Genomic DNA, 22,744 nt, shown 5'->3' on the forward strand with positions numbered 1-22,744 from the left:
TTGTGTTTTGCATTTTTTTTTTTTTTTATCTTGGCTTTTTTTTATCGGCTTGGGTGTTTTATGCACCTGAAAACATGTCTACTGGAGACAGACACGTTTGCTAAAAAATTTATGGAGGAGGCTCAGAGGCTCCCTTTTATTATCACAACTAACAGTGATTATTATGGCAGCTATAGGCTGTCATTTCTTTTGCAGTATGCTGTGTGTGAATAATATGTTAAAAGTCTTTACACATGCTAACCCACGGGAACATTGTCGGTTATCAAAAAGACGAAAATCAGCTTTTTTTTTACAAAATATTCTTTTTTTTTTTTTATACATTTTGTTAAATGGGATAAAAACAGACATAGTATGAGATGTAACACGAAGGAAAGACCAACTCATTAGTAAGTAAATCTATTCAGTCTTGTATGTCCACTATACATATGTGACATTGGAATATAAATTTGAAAATTACAATTACTTGAGAAAAAATAAAGAATGCAACAAAATAAACCCTATTACAATACGGAAATTGAAATCACACATTTATGTGCAGAAATTAATACTTTACCATGCAAAGATTGAACTCAAAACCTGTACATTACAAGCTCTGTTCTTTACCTCAAAGTTATTCATTTACAATTCATAGAGCCTGTTGGAGATAAAATTGCCCATTCCTGAAATTATCTCTAAGAGCAAACTGAGCATGTCTTAAGGGGTCAGATTTCACAAATGACCTAAGTTCCAGACATGCCCAGCTGCTATCGACTTACTTAGACAGTTGTCATTCATGATCATTGAGACAGTTTGTGCTGTGATGGAAGAAGGGTTGATGAAATGATAGTGTTGCAGTACTTCTGCTGTGTGTCTATCATTTAACCCTTTCCCACAGGGAATAATCGTTTACCACTTTTTAATTATGACAATAATATTCTGGTGGGGCACCATGGATGAGCCAACCCTGCTAAAACTTAGCCACATCACTGGTCATCATCGTTGACCATACCATCATTATACATCATGTGGCCTGGGAAATGTCACGTTGTATGTGGTATTGTCCAGGGCTTTCTCCATGGCTGCCTTACATAGTGATGCTGTTTATCAGTTTTTAGTCATCTTTGATTCAGCATGCATATTATAGTAGACGTAAAGCAATCATTTTATTTGCACCCAATGCACATACATATGCACTTGTGAGCTCACACCTTTTAGGCACATAAAAAAAGAGTTTTGATAAATCACTGTGCTTACACATTCTCCATTGAATAAATAATTTGATCCAAGAGCAATTTAGGTTGCAGTACAAATTAGTTCAGTTTTCATGCAACAAGTGTCTATAAACTATAATTAAATTATGTATATCTAACATGGATTTGTCTGCTTTAAAATAATAACTAAAAACAAAAAACAAAAAAATATATTCAAATATTTACACATTTTAGTATAATAGCCATTAAAGTGTAAGCTCACCTTGCAAAATAAGAAAAAACCTCTTGGGTGAGTCGTACACTAACAATTCACCTTGCTGCTTTTAGCTAAAAGGCAAAATCTCTAATGAAACAAAGAGGGGTGTTTTTCTAAACCCCTACACACTTTTTAACCCTTAGTAGGGAACATATGGTGGGCTGCAGCAATGTAACATGGCTGTAATACAAAAGCACATACACATCTTTATACATAAGTAATTACTATTTACAGTATCTCAAAAAGTGAGTGCACCTCTCACATTTTTGTAAATATTTTATTATATATTTTCATGTGACAACACTGAAGAAATGACACACAAGTGTACAGCCTGTATAACAGTGTAAATTTGCTGTCCCCTCAAAATAACTCAACACACAGCCATTACTGTCTAAACCATTGGCAACAAAAGTGAGTACACCCCAAAGTGGAAATGTCCTAATTGGGTCCAATTAGCTATTTTCCCTCCCTGGTGTCATGTGACTCATTAGTGTTACAAGTTCTCAGGTGTGACTGGGGAGCAGGTGTATTAAATGTGATGTTATCACTCTCACATTCTCTCATACTGGTCACTGGAAGTACAACATGGCACCTCATGGCAAAGAACTCTCGGAGGATCTGAAAAAAATAATTGTTGCTCTACATAAAGATGGCCTGGGTTATAAGAAGATTGCCAAGACCCTGAAACTGAGCAGCAGCACGGTGGACAAGACCGTACAGCGGTTTCACAGGACAGGTTTCACTCAGAACAGGCCTCGCCATGGTCGACTAAAGAAGTTGAGTGCACGTGCTCAGCGTCATATCCAGAGGTTGTCTTTGGGAAATAGACGTATGAGTTCTGCCAGCTTTGCTGCAGAGGTTGAAGGGGTGGGGGGTCAGCCTGTCAGTGTTCAGACCATACGCCGCACACTAAATCAAATTGGTCTGCATGGCTGTCGTCCCAGAAGGAAGCCTCTTCTAAAGATGATGCACAAGAAAGCCCGCAAACAGTTTGCTGAAGACAAGCTGACTAAGGACATGAATTACTGTAACCATGTCCTGTGTTCCGATGAGACTAATATAAACGTATTTGGTTCAGATGGTGTCAAGCGTGTGTTGTGGCAACCAGGTGAGGAGTACAGTCAAGCATGGTTGTGGGAGTGTCATGGTCTGGTCCTGCATGAGTGCTGCCGGCACTGGGGAGCTACAGTTCATTGAGGGAACCGTGAATGCCAACATGTACTGTGATATACTGAAGCAGAGCATCATCCTCTCCTTTCGGAGACTGAACCAAAGGGCAGAAATCCAATATGAAACCCCAAACACACCTCCAAGACAGCCACTGCCTTGCTAAAGAAGCTGAAGGTAAAGGTGATGGACTGGCCAAGCATGTCTCCAGACCTAAACCCTATTGAGCATTTGTGCGGCATCTTCAAATGGAACTTGGGGGAGTGCAAGGTCTCCAACATCCACCAGCTCTGTGATGTTGTCATGGAGGAGTGGAAGAGGACTCCAGTGGCAACCTGTGAAGCTCTGGTGAAATTCATGCCCATTAGGGTTAAGGCAGTGCTGGAAAATAATGGTGGCCACACAAAATATTGACACTTTGGGCCCAATTTGGACATTTCCACTTAGGGGTGTACTCACTTTTGTTGCCAATGGTTTAGACATTAATGGCTGTGTGTTGAGTTATTTTGAGGGGACAGCAAATCCACACTGTTATACAGGCTGCACACTTACTACTTTACATTGTAGCAAAGTGTCATTTCTTTAGTGTTGTCACATGAAAAGATATAATAAAATATTTTCAAAAATGTGACTGGTGTACTCACTTTGTGAGATACTGTATATATTCTTTATTTAAATGGTATTTATAAAGACAGACAGATATATAATGTTGCATTAACTAATTAACTCATTTATGTTAACATATTGCCATCTACAAAATATTGCTTAGAAAGAGTAGATTGCCCATCATTTTGGTCCAACATTTTTCATAGTACCTTATATTTTAAATATGAGCAATTAATCTTTGTCACAAAATACATACTAGAATATTGAGATTCATACTTTTCACTGATTACACAAATCCTAATTTAACAGTTCATTGTCATTCATGTAGAACACAAAATTCTTTCTGGATTGTCAACTCTATGCCAAAATATATCTGTGCAGCAACCTTGATTAAGACTTAAAGGACATCGAAATTTGAGCTATAAAAATGAAAGGAAATGTCATAGTCATGTGGTGGTCTTTTTTAAACGATGTGTGATAATGGTAGAAGTTTAAAATCTGAAATGATTATCCTCTTATTCATCGTTAACAATCACTAAGGACATTTTAGATTTTTAAACACGTTTGACATTGTTTTCAACCTTGTGATAGTTTTCATATTTTTTTAAGAAAAAAATAACTAACATATCACTGCACATGGAACCTAAATTGGACCTGATTGCTAAATACATTAATCAGTAGCAGCAAAAAAAATGCTAATATTTGAAAATTTAGAAAATACATTTTAATACAAAATTATATTTATCCTGCTTGTGTCACCTTCTGATAATGCATTTGCTACTCTCCCATTCACATAACATATGCCATAATGCGTCAGAATCTTCTTCATAAGTTACGTGTTTATAAACATTCTAGATGGTGGATAGGATGCTTTGAAAGGGGCGTCATAGAAGAATTCAGTCTGAAATCCACACATTCTTTTTTGCTTTTAATCGGTAGATATATATATATATATATATATATATAATGCAAGAACATTAAATTAAACCTAATGGTAAATACTAAATATACTCACCTTCACTGAGGTTTTGCAATATCTGCTGTGCAATATCCACTGTGGGTTCGGGCCAAACCAGGAAGTGATGCAGCTATGCTTATTTAATAGAGATGTCCCGAACGGTTCGCAGGCAAATAGTTCCTGGCGAACATAGCTTGTTCGCGTTCGCCACAGATGGCGAACATATGCGATGTTCGGTCCGCCCCCTATTCGTCATCATTGAGTAATCTTTGACCCTGTACCTCACAGTCAGCAGACACATTCCAGCCAATCAGAAGCAGACCCTCCCTCCCAGACCCTCCCACCTCCTGGACAGCATCCATTTTAGATTCATTCGGAAGCTGCATTCTTTTTTTTTTAGACAGAAGTGTGTTATATTTGAGCATGCTAGGCTGAACGTGCGTATATCATGGCTAGTTGCACTGAGGGTATGAGTATATAGCAGTACATTGTTGTGAAAGATGGCTGTCATGTTTAGGGTGTAGCTTGCACGTTATCAACTGTGTATTTATATCAGCAGCTCCACCACTAGTTATAAATCAAGTGTGAGTCGCCCCATGAGATGAGACTAGTGAATAACATAATACATGAACGGTTAAGGTAAAGGCATGTAAGGAACTACGACAATAAACTCCTAAGGAGGTGAAATAATGACATGTTTAAACGCTTGCTACTTTACGATTAGTTAATGTGCAAAGAGCAGTTCATGTGATCAAAGGCATGGTGTGGAGGATCGGCTATAGTGGGACATGCTTGGCAGGCTGCTGTTTACTGCTTGTGCTCATCCGATCCCTTCTGGGCGCCAGGTGCAGACCCTGGGAGTCCCTGATACCTGGAACAACAAAGGCAAGTCTCTGGCTGAGTGCCGGGTTCACGGCTTGAGGTGGTGGAAGCTTGTTTTGTCGGGTGGACAGATCTGTCCCGGTGGTGCTTTACGTCCGGTGCGGGATTGTGGTGGCTGAAGGTGGAGGCGAGTGCTTAACGTGGGGCAGGCTCTGCATTTCTGTTTGTGCCTCCGGTCCCGTCTTTGACGCCTTTTGCGTTGGTGGATTTTAATGGAGACTGCTGCGCTTAGCTGTGGTGGAGCTTGTTGGGGCTGTGGTGGAGCTTGTTGGGGCTTCCTGCTTGTTATTTTCTTCCAAAATTGATTAAAGAGTCTGCCCAGCTTAGACTCAATATCCTGCCATGCTTTGCTGGTACCAGGAGGACACGCGGCTGCCGCCATATTGGGAGAGTCGCAGATGAGTATGTCAGCCTGGGCAGCTGTGCTCTGTGCGTCCATTAGCTCCAGACAGCCTCTCAGGGGTGGACCGGGATAACCCCCACCGGTCCAAGTGGGGGGGTAACGGAGCTCCTGCCGGGAGTAGCTGCTGCTGGGCATCCCAGGATCGGGAGATCGGCTGTCTCTCCCGCCCGGTGAGCACCAGGCCACACTTGCCACGCGGAGGTAAGTAAGACTCTGTCGAGTTGCTGACCGCTATTAAGCATGTCGGGTCGGTCAGGTAGGAGCAACATTGCTGGGTCATCCCCTTCAGGGGTGAAATTCGCTTGTTGATAGCTGCTTAAAGTGAGATATTGAGGGAGCTCACACAAAGTGCGTCTTTCCTCCATGACAGCTAGGCCCCACCCCCCGGAAGCTGCATTCTTAGTGAGAGGAGGGACAGTGTAGCTGCTGCTGATTTAATAGGGAAATCGATAGCTAGGCTAGTGTATTCAGTGTCCACTACAGTCCTGAAGGACTCATCTGATCTCTACTGTAAGGACAGCACCCCAAAAAGCCCTTTTTAGGGCTAGAACATCAGTCTGCTTTCTTTTTCTGTGTAAACTAATTGCAGTTGCCTGCCTGCCAGCGTGTGTGTCAGGCTCACAGCGTATACTGTGCCCACTTGCCCAGTGTCACCACTCATATCTGGTATCACAATAGCTTGCATTTAAAAAAATAAAAAACTTTTTTGACTGTAATATAATAGCATCGGTTTCCTTCAAACGTGTGCGTTTCAGGGCCTGCCAGGGCCCAGTGTCACACCAGTGCAACTCATATCTGGTGTAACAGTAGTGTACATTAAAAAAAAAAAATAGAAATTTGACTGTGAAATAATAGCAGTCAGTTTCCTTCACACATGTGCGTTTCAGGGCCTGCCAGGGCACAGTGTCACACCAGTGCAACTCATATCTGGTGTAACAGTAGTGTACATTTAAAAAAAAAATACAGGGGGCTTGTTGTCACCTTTCGGGGACCCTTGGTGTTGTACGTGGCTGGGTGGAGGAAGAGACATTCAATGACATCAGTGAGGACAAGGAACGGGACATGGCTAGCTTGGGAAGTTTGCGGTTGTGCAAATGGAATGTTTGCGGTTGTTTGCGGTGCGTTAAATGGAGAGTTTGGTCTGTCACTGTGAAGCGGGCGTAACCCTTACACTACCTGATCGATACAACATCATACCTGATGTTTTAAAGCACATTATTCCAAACTATTTAGGAATGTTAGGTGATATATGCCCTTTATGGATTAAAACCAGACTCTGCATCAACTATGTAATTTTCCATGGGAGTTTTGCCATGGATCCCCCTCCGGCATGCCACAGTCCAGGTGTTAGTCCCCTTAAAACAACTTTTCCATCACTATTGTGGCCAGAAAGAGTCCCTGTGGGTTTTAAAATTCGCCTGCCTATTGAAGTCTATGGCGGTTCGCCCGGTTGCGAACATTTGCGGAAGTTCGCGTTCGCCGTTCGTGAATGGAAAATTTTATGTTCGCGACATCTCTATTATTTAACAGTTCTGCAAGTTGGGAGCTAGAGACTGAAATGGTGATCTTATAGAGCTAAACTATTTATAAATTAAATATATTGCACTATGTTGTTTTATATTCTCTTATTTTTGGTCATATAGCTGTATCCTAATTTTTTCTATATATTCATATACTATCTTGTGTGGTATCCATCTGGGAAGGCTACCCTGGGATGCGGTTTTAGTTTAGTTGCATTTTGTTTTTTTGCTTTATTTAGCATTGTGTTTTGTATCATTTACCGACTGAGCTACCTCACCAGCATGATTATTGATTGCATGTACGATGCTCTGTCATAGGTGAAACTTCTGCTATGTGTCTTAACCCCTTAAGGACCAAACATCTGGAATAAAAGGGAATCATGACAAGTCACACATGTCAAGTGTCCTTAAGGGGTTAAGTGTCCCTTTAAAATACATGTGTTATAATGAAACAATAATACGTAAGTAGGTTAGCTTCTGTTATTAATAAAATAGCTTAATGTTACTATTTTTTCAGAAAAGTTAAATATCTGTCTCAGTTGATAAATGTACCTGTGTATAAGGCGATGCCCATTTTGTCTTAGAGTCCCATGTTGTAGCCTCTGGAATAATCTGGTTTTACTTTGTTTCACAGAAGACCAGATTCCAAGTCCTAAAACACCAGAAGGCAAAACTGATTTGCCCGAGGAGAACTTCCCAGGTAGGGGATTTTGTTTTAATTTAATTACATTTTAAGCAGTTGTTTTCTCGCAGACACTGTTTCATTTTGTTTCAAGTGCTGATAAAATCAGCAATACTTCACAAAACTCTTTTGTTTGTTTCTTTCTGTATTAATTAATATCCGATGCGATTATTCCATTAATGACTCCACAGTTTAGTTTATTATTGGCTCCTTGATAACAGGGAAGTGCTAATACCCACATCTATCAAAGATAAACATTAGGCCAAATCTCTAATCTAAATAACAATGCAGTAAATGCGACAGTAGTGTGAGATCAAATTAAGTAAATAACCGCAGTTTCTAAAGCATGTTGGCTCTCAACCTCAGAAAATTTCCATTCAGTAACGAAAAACGTCAGAACTAAAAAATATCTTGGGTGAAATGCAAGATGGACAGATTTTTTTTAAAGTTTTTTTTATTGCAGCATTCGGTTTAGAAGATTCTATGGCAATTATATAGTAATCACGATTTTATTGGCGATGCTGCACTGAGCAGATAGTTAATGTTGCCCCAATGGATGGAGGAAAAACAAGTGCTAATTGTAAAAAATGTGTGGTATTTTTGTGAGAATGCATGCGAAAAATATTTCCAATTCTCCATTTTTCAACCAAATCCCCGACTACCTTAAAAAAAAAAAAAAACAGGAATGGCTGCACCGTGAGCTGTTAGCTCAATGTACCCTTTGCTGCCGTCCTGATTTCCTTGCTGTGCGTGTTCTAATAACAGTAGATGCATGTAGTGACGTATGTCTTATTACACAAGCACTCGTGTCCCTACACGTAAACTAAAGGGAAACTCAAAGAAAATGCATATTTTTAATATCATTTTTAATATCATTAATTGTTGTAAAAAATGCATACACTTTGCAGAAATATTCCCAAAGCTCTGAGCAAATTAACTTTTAACAAGTTGCAGAATTGCCCTTTTTGCCGAGTACCTCATTTCTTGTTAGTTCTGGACATCGTCCAATCAAATGCTTCTCATGAAGCAGTCCAAAAGATAAATGGTGTTATTGAGATTTAGGGATTCATACCTCTTTGAACTTATTGTTATTTAATTGTGGAAGGTCACTATGCAATCATTAAGAATCAGTATCTTAGCCCTCCTCTTAACTTAAAGTGGAACGTCTCTGTAAGTTGTAACATTGAAAATAATCTTTAACTTGGTGTTAATTTGTTTTTCATTTGATCCTCCCATTTTCTTTAGATTTATATTACAGATTCCGCAAATGACATAACAGATGAGTTCAGTCCAGACACAGTCAGGGAACCCAGTTCAAATGAGATGGGGAAACAGAAACATTGTTTAATTTCTCTTCTTCTCTGTATGCTTTCTGTAGTAGACATGTGCATTTATATTCTTCAGAATGACAAAATGACCTGAAATCTAGGGTATTTTTTTCAGAATTTCAGTCATTTAATAAGAAAAAGTACAAAGCCACCATTGACAGAATTACCGAATGGCTTACTAACCAAATACACTGGGTCATTTGGTAATTCCCACAAGCAGCCACTGTGTGCTCGATGTTTATCAGAAATGCCCCACTTACAATATGGATGGCAGACAGGTGGAGGTATGGAGATATTTACTGTATATATTTATACCACCAACATATAACTAAGTATTTACCATGCTTTGAGTAGTCGTACGTTTGCTAAACAACAGGCAACCAGTGGCGGCTCGCTGTAACAAAAACAAAAAAAGCAAGTAAATGGGCAGATATTTTAGCCCAGTCACTAGTAATATGCACAGCTCACCTTGTCTACTCCCCTTCTCTCACTCATGGCCGGCAGATGGGGATTATTAGAAAAAATGGGGGGACATGCTAATGCACCCACCACCTCCACCCATGGTCAGTTGGTGGAGTCTACTATTATTATTATTATTATTATGTTATTTATATAGCACCATCAAATTCCATAGCGCTGTACAATGGGTGGACGAACAGACCTGTAGTAGTAACAAGACAAGTTGAACACACAGGGGTTGAGGGCCCTGCTCAATGAGCTTACATGCTAGAGGGAGTGGGGTAAAGTGACACAAAAAGGTAAGGATAGTATTAGACTAGTGACAGTTGCAGAAGAGGAATCAGTCGGGAGCTATTAACAGTTTAATTTATATGCTTTTATGAAGTGGGTTAATAACGATTTTTTGAAGGAGTGGAGACTGGGTGAGCATCTAACGGAAGAGGGAAGCGAGTTCCACAGGAACGGTGCAGCCCTCGAGAAATCTTGAAGGCGAGCATTAGAGGTGGGAGTACGGAAAGAAGATAGATGTAAGTCTTCAGCAGATCATAAGGGCCTAGACAGGACATACTTGTGTATTAGGGAAGATAGGCGGGAATTACTATTATAATACAGGGGATCTTCAAACATGTTTTTTTGGCCTTCTTTTGGATCAACAACAAAAATGATGTAAGAAAGACTAAGCTTGATGGACGCATGTCTCTTTTCAGTCTATGTAATTATGTAACTATGTTTTGACTGGCTAGCAAACTCTCACCAGCCACCACATGGTCAACCCTTGCGCTGTCAAGGGTTATTAATGATTTGCCCTCTGACTTCTAGCATGTTAGAATTTTGGTCTGACCCAAAAAAATTCTAACAAAAAATATAATAATAATAAAAAAAAGATCTGTTAATTCCTTCCATGTGAATGTCTGCAGAATGCAAGGTTAGACAGAACTTATAACAATGATTGACTGGGAGTTACAATGAAGGCTCACAGTCACAGCTCATAAATGCATATTTGTTACATATAGGGTGCAGGAAGACATGATATAAAAACATTCTGGGAAGTAGCATTTTTCGAACACAACTGTACAATGAGCCATGTTACACAGCATAGGTGGACAAATCACATTCTTATTACAAACAGGAAGTGAAGCCTGTTATTGTACACAGCATGTCTTTTGCACTCATAACATCCAACATAAAACTATACATTTCAGCTTTTTCTGGCAAGTGTTTACTGTTCTCTCTATCTGTTTAAAGGCGAACCTTAATTGTCCACTTGAGTTTGGTGTGCAAAATAGATTTAATTTGTAGCTAATAAAAGCTTTTAACTAAACAGCTAATTTGTATCTTTTTCTTCTGTAACAATTACGTACGAAATGGTGAGTTCAATGATCACAGTAATTGAACCTGCTATTATAACTATAATAGAGAAAAAAAAGAAAAAGATAAAACGTTTTCAATATTTTCCGTACCTTATACATATACAAAATATAACATGTTACTCTGTAGCTGGTAACTGCAATGTGTTTTATCAGAAGTCTGGATTTTTTTATTTTATAAATGTTTTTATTGAATTTTCTCTGCTGCTCTACCAACACTAGGCCCAGCTGTAGTCAGAGAACTGTGGTAAGAAACAAGGAAAATGTGTGGGGGGGGGGGGGGGACTGGAAGAAGCAACTGGGAGTATTGGAGGAACTGGAAGAAGCAACTGGGAGCTTGGAGGAAATAACTATACGCTGGGAAAGTTAACTGATGGTTGATCTAAGGAGAGATAATTGGTGAGGTGGGCAAGGGAGAGTTAATGTAGAGGTGGAAGAGATAACTGATCGGGCTAAGGAGAGTAGACAGTAAGGTAGGAGAGATAGCTGGTGGTGATCTAAGGAGAGATAATTGATGAGGTGAGCTAGGGAGAGTTAATGCAGTGGTGGAAGAGATAACTGATCGGGCTAAGGAGAGTAAACAGTCAGGTAGAAGAGATAGCTGGTGGTGATCTAAGGAGAGATGATTGATGAGATGGGCTAGGGAGATATAATAGGGGTGTGAAGAGATAACTGATCGGGCTAAGGAGAGTAGACTTGTGGGTAGGAGAGATAGCTGGTGGTGATCTAAGGAGAGATAATTGTTGAGGTGGGCTAGGGAAACTTAATGTAGTAGTGGAAGAGATAACTGATCAGGCTAAGGAGAGTAGACAGTCAGGTAGTAGAGATAGCTGGTGGCGATCTAAGGAGAGATAATTGATGAGGTGGGCTAGGGAGAGATAATAGGGGTGTGAAGAGATAACTGATTGGGGTAAGGAGAGTAGATTTGTGGGTAGGAGAGATACCTGGAGAGGAGCGAGATTTAACTTTGGGATGCTAAGAGTTAGGGTGGGGGATAGGGAAACACCTAAGAGTTTTGTATAAATGAAAGCAGGATATAAGTACAATTACTGCTTGTAGTTCAACGTCCCAAACTACCTTTAAATTAACTAGCTAGTGAAACCTGCCTTGAGCTATATTCTCTTCATGCCCCGGCCCTTCCCTCCTTTCCCTATTGTCTCCACTCTCTCTCTCTCTCTCTCTCTCTCTCTCTCTTTCTCAGAAGCAAATATATTAACACTGATAAAATCACATCAAAGGAAAGGTGTAGATGTAAATCAAAGGACTCTTGTATGTGATATCTGCAAAGTGCATTATGTGTCATTTATAATAGTGAGAATGGAAAGAATACAAAACTCCTCTGTCAAAAAAACGATGTTCTATGCCTAACCACGCTGCAACAAGTAATGATTCTGATTTTGGCAGTTTAGATAGTGTTTCGTTAATGACCTGACATTGTGAACTTTCCCAACCAGTTTCTATTTCCAAACTCTAATATTCAAATACAAGTTGATGTATTATGTAGTGTTAGCTTTGATTATAAAGGAGCATGTCCAGGATTTTACTTATTTATTTGTGATTATGTGGTTTGTGGGTTGAGTGCCAATTATTAGCTTTTAATCACACGTGTCCTTTAAATATTGCACTATACACGTTAGCACCCTTGGAATGGTGAAAGACTGTGTTAATGCTGGTAGGAAGAGAACCTGTCACCCTGAGGTTGGAACGGACAGTGCATTTGTCAAACAAGGTTTTCTTTTTTCTTTTTTTTTTTTTTAAACATAAAAACAATTGAAGAAAGCTTACCAAACAAAGTAGTATTAACTATTAATAGTTTGAGTTTGGATTCACACTTTTGGATGTCACATCTCACCTGTGTCGATTGATTTATAACGAGAACACGCAGTTCTTGTTATAAAATGCTATGAAATACATTTTTTAAAGGATTTCTAATGGTTACAAAACATTTTTTTTAAAGGTCACTGCTATTAAATCTGGAAAATGCCAGAGTATTATTTTTCACTGCTTTTTCCTTATTATACCGTAGAACCGGATATTATTTATGGATAATTAATGTGTGCCCAATGCTCTCTTGCCTTATAGCAAAGAAAGTTTGATTTTCATCTTGTCAGAAAACATATATAAAGGAATGCCTTCGGGAATGGCTGGTTTATTCAATAAAATGACTTTTGTGTTATTGAATACTTACTCAGTAACTTAATTTGGTAATTAATACAACGGATACTCATTGTTACAGGCAGCCATAGAGTTACAATTGCCATACTGACCGCTATTGCATCAAGAGAGTATAATTGAAATGTGCATGTCAGTTCTGTAACTTCAAAACCAAACATGCATGACGAATTTTATACATCATGATGATAAAAGAATAGAGGGCCTTAGAAAGGACAAAGGACAACTGAAAGATACTGGTTCATTGCAGTCTGTATTCCAAGCCTGTAAGTGCACAGAAAAAGTGGCCATATTTTTGTTTCTTCATAGAAAAAAACACAGGTATGCAGAAGAGATGCCTCTTTATAATGCTGGGTGAGTGTTTTGTCAATTTTAGCACTTAAGAGTTTATCAAAAAACTAATAGACAGTAACTAGAACAAAGCAAAGCATATGGGCGCTGATTCACCTATCCACATTTAGTTTCTCTCCAGCCAACAGGAAGACTTTACTATCTTCCCTTTATTGGCTTGGAGTAACTAAGAATTATGTTAGAGGATGTGCTACAAGGCAACAACACTGTAGATTATTATTAGTATTATTATATTAGGAAGCAATACAGATGGGAGCGATGCCATGATTTTCAGGTATACAGAAGATATCTCCATGTCACTGGCCTCCATGTTATATGGGCTTTGAGGTTGCACCAGATGGACCTTTCGAATTCCTGGCCTGGCCCACATTGAAGTCTGGCCTTACATGTCATTTAAAGAGGTTTTGATCTACTTCACTGTCTAATAAGTTAGGACAAACACACACTTTTATATTGAGTTGATGTTCACTTAAGGAATTCGATCTGTAGCACTGAATGAGGCTATAGGTATACTCATGCATGAGCATTGGACACTCCCATTATTACAGTCTAAACAAATTCATTATGGAGCCAGTGCAGTATATCATCTACGTCAGAAGCATGATTAGTCACTTTACATAGAGATGTCATCTAACTAACCTCAGAAGGCCCAGCTCAGTCATCCTATCAGCTATGGAAAAACAAAAGGTACTGAAATATTCTCAAGGTTTAAAATTTCTCTATAGGCACTGTAACTACTTCATTTCATTGACCACCTGACTACTTTCAGCCTATCACAGTGCCACTGGTATGAAATAGTATGGCTAGAAGGAAGTCTAAAAATCTTAGCCTTGCCCACACCTCCAGTAGGGCTGGGCTGCAGGTGTCCAGAGACCCTCATTCAATGTTAAATTGACCAAAATAATTTTACACAGAATGAAGCGATTCATAAATAAGAAATGGCTACAGTGCATACAGTGTCCCTTTAATGCCCCTTTATCCCAGCCACTAGCCCGTTTTCATGATTAATAATGATTGGTAACCTATTGGTGGCTGAAATAAAGACACACTGAACAGGCCAGAATACTTCTACATATTTTTTGTCTGCATGAAAGAGACATATTATTTGTCAGATGGGCATGGTGCCAATATTATTTAAATAATCAGCATCCCTGGCACCTATCCCACCCCATGGAAGAATGCTGTCCTTCTGAAAAACCCATGAAGGCACTAATCTTTGGTTTAAGAGCTGCACAACCCAAACAAACCCACCACCAGTACAAACATTTAGTAATAGTGTTTTGTTCAATATATATATATAAATGTGAGCATTTGGAATATTTTCAATCCTTTCAGAAATTTCTATTCTAGTTCCTTGCTTTTTTACTATGAATTTGGTAAACTCTTCAACGTAAAACCACTCTCTGTGTCTGTTACATAAAAATGTTTCTCAAACCTTCCTACATTTTTCCACTCCTCATTTCTCATAGCTGCTGGTTTTGCGGTCAACGTAAACCAGGAATAGGCAACATGGAATGCAGACATAATGGTATTTCAAGTTGCTAAGCACAAGGCCAGTCCCATTCCGTAGCACCTGCAGTTTAATCTCTAAATCGTATTTTGTTTTGTTAAAGAGGATAAACTATTCATTTGCTTCTTAATAATGATTTACAAGCTTGCCACAATATTGGATAAATCTCAAAACTATTATTTAAATCAAAATATAAATCAAAATGTAACCTAATAAACCCTGGAGAATATATCATTTTTTGAATGTAAACGCCAATAAAATGTACATTTAAACTTCAAATAATTATTTGTAATGAGTTCAATATGACATGTGATCAGGTCATTTTTTTTTATAATTTTATACGAGCCAGATTTCCTTTTGAAGAATGTAGTTTATTATTCCACATGTGGAATGCAGGTGTGAAAATATTAAGCTATCCTTTATTTATTTAGAGATCGTCATGTATGTACAAGTGAATATTTTAGTTCATATGTTATTTTCTTTTTTTGGCTTGGCATTTTTGGGGCTTTTTTTTAGGAAAGTTTATAGAAGGATCGTGAACTTGAAAAATAAATATTACACAAATAGATGTTAATGGGTAGAACGCCATTTGCCTACACAATTCCTTGCATTTTTCACGTATTTATAGTGTAGATTTAATAGGTTTTATAAGACATTTGGGACGTTCTTTGATGACTCAAAAGCTAACTCAAAAGCATTAGACTTAGAGATTTGTTTTGTTCTTAACTGCACCTTTTCTGAATTTGGGCAGAATTCCCAAACTCAGAGGCGACATATAGTCAAATTAGTGACCAACCAAAACATGTAATGACCGAGCACGTTCGTTATAATCTGTGATTCTGATTTCTGCCCTTGGTGCCACAAAGAAAAAGGGAAGATTTATGGGAAAAAAATATGGTTGTTGATAACTAGGAGATAAAGAAGTGACCAACAGAGGAAAAAAAGGAAGAGCAGCACCTCCTGTTAGTTAAATTTTCTCACTTGATTTCTGAAAAAAAATGGTGGGCAAATACTCCAATCAGTGTACTATAAAACCAAAAATGTATTAATGTATTTGACCATTACATGTTTTAATGTAACCTACAACATATAAAACATAAGCACTCTACAACATATAGATGTATTGCTTCCTACTATTTCATAACACATGCATTCACACACAATATGCCAGCGTCTTACTATTTATTTGTCCAATTGGAACTTACTGCTACTGAATAGCCTTTCTAACAGAATTGTGTTCCCTTTAATGTTCTGTGTACGGCTATACATTTGTACATTTTTCTTGGATATCCTTGCACAGTCAGCCAGAATACTGAGCTCATGCTGGAGTTCTGATAATGCCTGTAGACTCTTTTTCTGCACAGGGAGTTAGATACTTTCAAAGAGCTTTTTAAGTCACATTGAGTTACTGGTTGAATGTCATCAGTTTGATTTGAATCTGTATAATGTATTTTGTTTCTGAATATCTCTTTAAAGAGATTGTCAGCTTCATAATGTTTCCATGACATTTAACTCTTTGCTAAGTAGCAAATTAAAATAGTTTTATCCTTTTTAGTATCGCTGCAATGCAAATATAGAAATTGTGCGGCATAGCCTTAATGATACAATGAAGTTTTAATTCCTATGAGACACCGTGCTGATTTTCAGGGTCAGCTCTGTAGCAGGTTTCAAGGGGCCTGAAACAAAATATTCAAATCGTTTTTCTCAAATTCACAGGATTTTATCTATGATAATCACATAAAAGAAAAGGAACATAATATCGTAATACATTTCTATTATTTATTGGTTTAGCGATCAAAGCAGTGCAGAGCTCAGGGATACCGGGGTTAGGTGACAGGAAGAATGGTGAGACAGCACATGGCTGTACAGTTTAGGGTCCGAAAAGGCAAATCCAAATATTTTCCCTTCCCGTGGGATTCTGAGTTCTGCAAATACCTGCATTGCTCCAAAGAGAAAAAATGACAAGCTAACCAATCACATTTTCTCATGCAATATAATATTGTGTCAGATTTTTCTAAATTATTATAAGTTTTTTTGGTAAATCTTTTTTTTTTTATTATTATTATTTTCATGAGTCAGGATTTTTTTTCTTTTTCTTTTTGGTTTTATTTTGCTTTTTTGGGGCTGAAGAACAGAAGAATTAAAAGAAAGAAGACTTCTGATAAATATATATATATGTATATATGTTATGTTTTTGTATATATGTTTTTTATCGGGTATTAGTTTAATTGCCCCCCACTATGATTAGAGTGAGAGGTGTAGTTAGGGGTAGGAGAACACGCCATTATTTGGGGATGGGATGAACAATGGCAGGTACACACCATTGTTTAATTAATTAGAACCCTCATTCACTGGACCTGGAGACTAGAAGGGACACTAGGTCCTCCCTCCTGAATATGAATATGAAGGCTCCCACGTGCCACCAATGGGTAGGGTCTGGGAGGAGGACATTAGGTCTGCCACTATAAAAAATATAAAAGCTCTGACCTGCTGACCATAAGCACGTCTCCTCCATTTATTTTTTTTAAATAACTGCCACCCACTGCCCAGATATGGGGGCCGGAGGATGGACATTGATGTTTTTTAAAGACCTCACCTGATGCCCACGGGTGGGGGCACTGGGGACAGAATGTTCCTTCAGTTATTTCACAGTCTACTTCCCTACCAATGGCTGCCCAGTTGCTAGTTTTAAATTTTTAGTAGATATGCCCCAACATGAGGCATGTTTATATGGGGGTTTTATTGACCCCATACCTGTTTTTTAAAAAACTTTTTTTATGTTTCTGCTGGCTAACAAGCTCTGGCCAGCCACCACATAATTAACCCTCGAACTGCAGAGAGTTTTACCGAGTTTACGTTGAAGAGTTTACGTTGCAGAGAGTTTACTATTTGCCCACTGGCTTCTTGCAGGCAAATAGTTCATGCTTTTTTTAAAGCATTTGAAGCATCCAGGCTTGAATTTGCAACATTACGTCCAAATTCCAGCCAACTGTTGGCGTTTGGTCATGCTAAAGACCTGTAATAGTTCAGGCCTTGTCGTGCCCGGAATGCCAAAATCCAGACATTGTTACACAGTATGAGCAATGCCTGGATTATGCAGTCCATATGGCTCCGTATGCAATCGAATGGTTTTGCCCCATTCGGTACAGGACCACTGTTTGTATGAGGGCTCATCTGTCAAGATCAGTTTCTGAAGTAATTGTTGTTCTGTTTTCGTCCAATCATTCTATGGTCTAAACAATAGGAAAACCCATGGGTCAAACACTACCCTCCATTAAAACACCTACGACAGTATGTCCCTATTCCCTACCAGAAGGTTTTGACCTCCGGACAGCCCCATCACATATGGAGATATGTGCCTCTGAGCCCTCACCCCCCGCATAAACCCTCTTCTGGGAAATACGGTTTGTCTTTGTTTTTGTCTCTGAGACATCGGATATTGTGTTTACAGTATCAGTTTCACCCACAGATTTGCTAGTCTGTATATTAATGTGCTGTATTGCTTCTTACAAGATGTCTTTTTTTTCGATGTATGTTTGCACGTTCCTACAGCACACTTTGTACTTGTGCACAATTAGCACATTAATGGTAGTGGTGCTTCCGTGTTACCTAAATTTGGCTTGCTTACATAAACAATAAATGTGTATTCCTGAGTTTATTTTTATTCATAATCTCATATGTTTAAGAGATAGGTGCTTTCAGTGCTAACATTTTCGTTAATAGATGCTTTGACTATGGTTAATTTTTATTAAGAACTAAACATACATTTCATATTTAGGTCATCCCTGGTTGCATAAATACTATATTTATGTTGATAATATTGATATGTTTTGTACTATATCATTGAACAATATTGCATTTTAAGGTTTTCATTGGGTTTTGAATCTTGCGTTCAGTAATTGGATTTTCTAAATTGAAAGAAACAAAGTTCTCAATACATATAGCTAGCATGATGCAAAGTAATATTAGTAGTAGGATTTATAGATCAACAATATATTCTGTGACACTTTGTAATTATAGAACGGTCAAATTTAGAGGTGAAGAAGGCCCTGCTCAAACAAATGTACAATGTATGAGTATTTGAGGCAGGTGGATATATATCGTTAGGCATCTTGCCCATAGATACTGGTGAAACAATCTGACCGGGATTCGAACCTGTGACATTACCACTACTCTGACCAACCAAGTAGGTAGGATGCATTTCATGTGGGGTGTCAGTTTGCTGCTGTGGCTATTTTTAAAATTTAGGTTAGATATGTCCTACCTTTATTAAAATCCCCACATTTGCAAACATGTATAGGGAGAGGTATTAGCAGTAGAAAGAGGGAAGTGCTCATGCCATTGTACAGAACACTGGTGAGACCTCACTTGGAGTATTGTACGCATTACTAGAGACCGTATCTACAGAAGGATATTGACACTTTAGAGAGAGTTCAGAGAAGGGCTACTAAACTGGTTCATAGGTTGCAGGATAAAACTTACAAGGAATGGTTAAAGGATCTTAACATGTATAACTTGGAGGAAAGACGAGACAGGGGTGATATGATAGAAACATTTCAATACATAAAGGGAATCAACACAGTAAAGGAGGAGACTATATTTAAAACAAGAAAAACTACCACAACAAGAGGACATAGTCTTAAATTAGAGGGACAAAGGTTTAAAAATAATATCCGGAAGTATTACTTTACTGAGAGGGTAGTAGATGCATGGAATAGCCTTCCAGCTGAAGTGGTAGAGGTTAACACAGTAAAGGAGTTTATACGTTAGGCATAAGGCTATCCTAACTATAAGATAAGGCCAAGGACTAATGAAAGTATTTAGAAAATTGGGCAGACTAGATGGGCCGAATGGATCTTATCTGCCGTCACATTCTATGTTTCTATGTAACATTCGTGCATGCATATATTGTTTTTCTGATGCTCCTACTGAATTGAGATATCTTTTTTAAAAAATGATTTTAAAAAAATCCATACACTTAAATAACAATAATCGTTTTCGTTAACTTTAAAAACGCAATCTATACATTTAATTTGCATTTGTTTTCATGAGACGACTAAATGCTTATCCACTGAGTAGTTTGCACAGTTACCTCCTGCCCCTTGTTTGCATAAAACAACTTGCCTAATTTGCATATTCATGATACTGCCTGACATTTACAGCTTCTGCTTTGTGTTATTGTGAGTCATTTAAATCAGCTGTATTTATAACTTGACTACATTACAGTATGTTTTATGGTAGCGAGTTTATTAACCTTAACCCTTTGTTAAAACGTCCACCTTTCTTTGTTGCAATGAATACATAGGTAAATGCTCCAATTTAGATCCTTAAGGGCCATTTCTTTCACATGTATCTGAAAGCTGTGTAAATGAGGAAAATGTAATTAGAGTGTAAGTCGGTGATAACTAGCAATGGATCAGATTGCTCTCTGAGAAATCTCTTTTCTTAGAAACCATTAAATGGCTGTTGATATTGTGGGTGGCAAAATGGATTAGTTTAACATAAAGGAAAACTCATCAATTGACTTTACCAGCTTATGATTATAAGAAAATTCTGAATATCTAAACAAGAACGCATTATATACATTAGATTCAATACCAGGCAACATGCAATTGCAACACCATTTTATAGTGAGTGTAGACACTAACAGGATTGTTTTCCTATTTTGGCAGTAAATTTGAAATTCCCTTAAAATTCCTGACAATTTTCACTTTGGTGAATAATCTTGTAAGTCATTGCATTTTGCAAACATTTTAGAATGTACAGTAAAAACCAAAGAAAAGGTTACCTGAGCTCTCTCCTAAATCCCTATGTATATTTAAACATATGTTGAACTATTTTCAAAATATTCATAGGCTGAGTGCCAGACAATAAGTCTGTACCTTCAACAAATGTTATAGTGTGGATACCAGTGAATGAGCCTGCATCTTTATGATATGTTATACATAGTGTTTGTAGTGCATTCTAAAATGTTTGCAAAATGTAATGACAAGATTATTAACCAAAGTGAAAATTGTCAGGAATTCAAAGTGAAATTTAAGTGAATTTCAATTAAATGCCAAAACAAACAATATACACATATTGATACAAACAAATAAACACATATTGATACAATAAGGAACTGAAGATTCTACCCGTGAGCTTACAATATAAGAAGGTAGGGAAGGAGAGGGGTATGTGATTGTGTGGCATTTAGCGGTAGAGAAAAAAACATTTTGGCAAACAAATTCTATATCCCCTTAAGGACAGAGCTTCAGAAGCTTGTCTTTCACTTAATGACACAAGCATTTTTTGCATTTTTTTGCTGTTTGCGTTCAACTGCAATTTGCATTTTACTAATTTATTGCACCGACGCATATTATATACCGTTTTTAAAGGACAGAAAGGGCTTTAATTTGATGTAACATATATTTACATAAATGCTTATTTATTATTAAAAAATACAGAAAAATGCAAAAAAAATGCTGTCAGAGCGGGTACATGTGCTGGGGCAGCCGGATTCGGTGCTCTCGGTCTGCCTCTAATACAGAGGCAGACCGGGAGCACCATTAACCCCACGATCGCTGCGATTGCGGCGATCTGGGGTTAATTTTACCGCGTGACGGACGAGGTCCGTCACCCGTCGTTAAGGGTATTCCCTGGATGACGGACCTCGTCCGTCACCCGTCCTGAAGGGGTTAACCCTAAAAATGAAAAATATATATAGATACAAATATATGAAATAGGTGAGAGAGAGATATTAATAGTTGTAGGATAATTAGCTTAAAAATTCACAAAACACAGTAGATTTTTAATCTTAATTGGAATAAATTTGATTCACTACAGACCAAATTAATCAAGTTAAATCAATGCTATTCTGGTACCAAGTACCAAAAGCAGAAACATGGTATTGCACTTGTTTTACACTGATAAATATGACACAGAGTGTTTTCAATGATCAAAAATAGTAGATTTGTGGAATATGTAATATACAATCAGGTAGACTTAAGGATGCCATGTTTGATAACCTTACAAAGTTAGAAATAAGAATTCCAGTGGCCAGAATTGATATTCATCTTGATAAATATCTGCTCATTATCACAGCTGTCTAAACTGGAAAGCAAGATCATTGAATAGGCATGATTGCTGGCATGTTCCCTCTAATAAGCAGGTACAATAGGTCACTGTTTTCTACAAAAAGACAGTCTTAATGTATTTGTATATTGCATTTACATTGGGCAATAGCAGACTTTTCCACCCCAATAATTGCAGTATTAGCAGCCTACCACTAGGCGATGGCTAGTTTCAGATGTGGAAGAAAATGTAATTGTTTCACAAAAACCACTACTGACATGAAATTAATACTACTTATATTATTTATTTAGTTACTTAGTTATTTAAAAAATATTTACCAGGAAGGATACATTGAGATTTCTCTAATTTTCAAGTATGTCCTGGGCCCACAAAACATTGCATTGATACAATAGGGTACAATAAAATACAAAAACAATATTAATACACAATATATACAAAATTTAACATAGAACAGGTAGGAAATATATAATCAACCAGGACAGGTGCATTCTGTTTTGAGATATGTAGAGAGGGATCTCTTAATGGATTTTAGGCCTCAGGAAGATTTGAAAGTGTGCGGGAGGTCGTTCCATAATTGCGGTGCTCTGTAGGAGAAGGAGTATCGGGCTGCTTTCTTTTTGTATTGAGGTAAACTAAATAAAGTGCTGGTACTGGATCGGAGGTTATAGGAGGCCGGAACAGCTGTGGAGAGCATTCTGCTCAGGTAGGGTGGGAGCTTCCCAGAAAAGCTCTTAAACACAAGGCTGGAAAGATGAAGTCTGGATTCCAGTGACATCCAGTTTAGTTCTTTTAGCATGTCACAATGGTGGGTCATGTAAT

General features: G+C 38.0%; 1 protein-coding gene across 2 annotated transcripts in view; it reads left to right on the forward strand.

The window, feature by feature from the left end:
- Nucleotides 1-22,744, forward strand: part of MACROD2 (mono-ADP ribosylhydrolase 2) — a 1,922,332-nt gene that overhangs the window by 1,812,402 nt on the left and 87,186 nt on the right. For both annotated transcript variants that reach the window (XM_063444038.1, XM_063444039.1), the window contains exon 13: nucleotides 7,617-7,682. In XM_063444038.1, the coding sequence (XP_063300108.1) occupies nucleotides 7,617-7,682 (66 nt within the window). The remainder of the gene's footprint in view (nucleotides 1-7,616; nucleotides 7,683-22,744) is intronic.

The sequence above is a fragment of the Pelobates fuscus genome, chromosome 2 (genome assembly GCF_036172605.1).
Source record: "Pelobates fuscus isolate aPelFus1 chromosome 2, aPelFus1.pri, whole genome shotgun sequence".
Taxonomy (NCBI): Eukaryota; Metazoa; Chordata; class Amphibia; order Anura; family Pelobatidae; genus Pelobates; species Pelobates fuscus.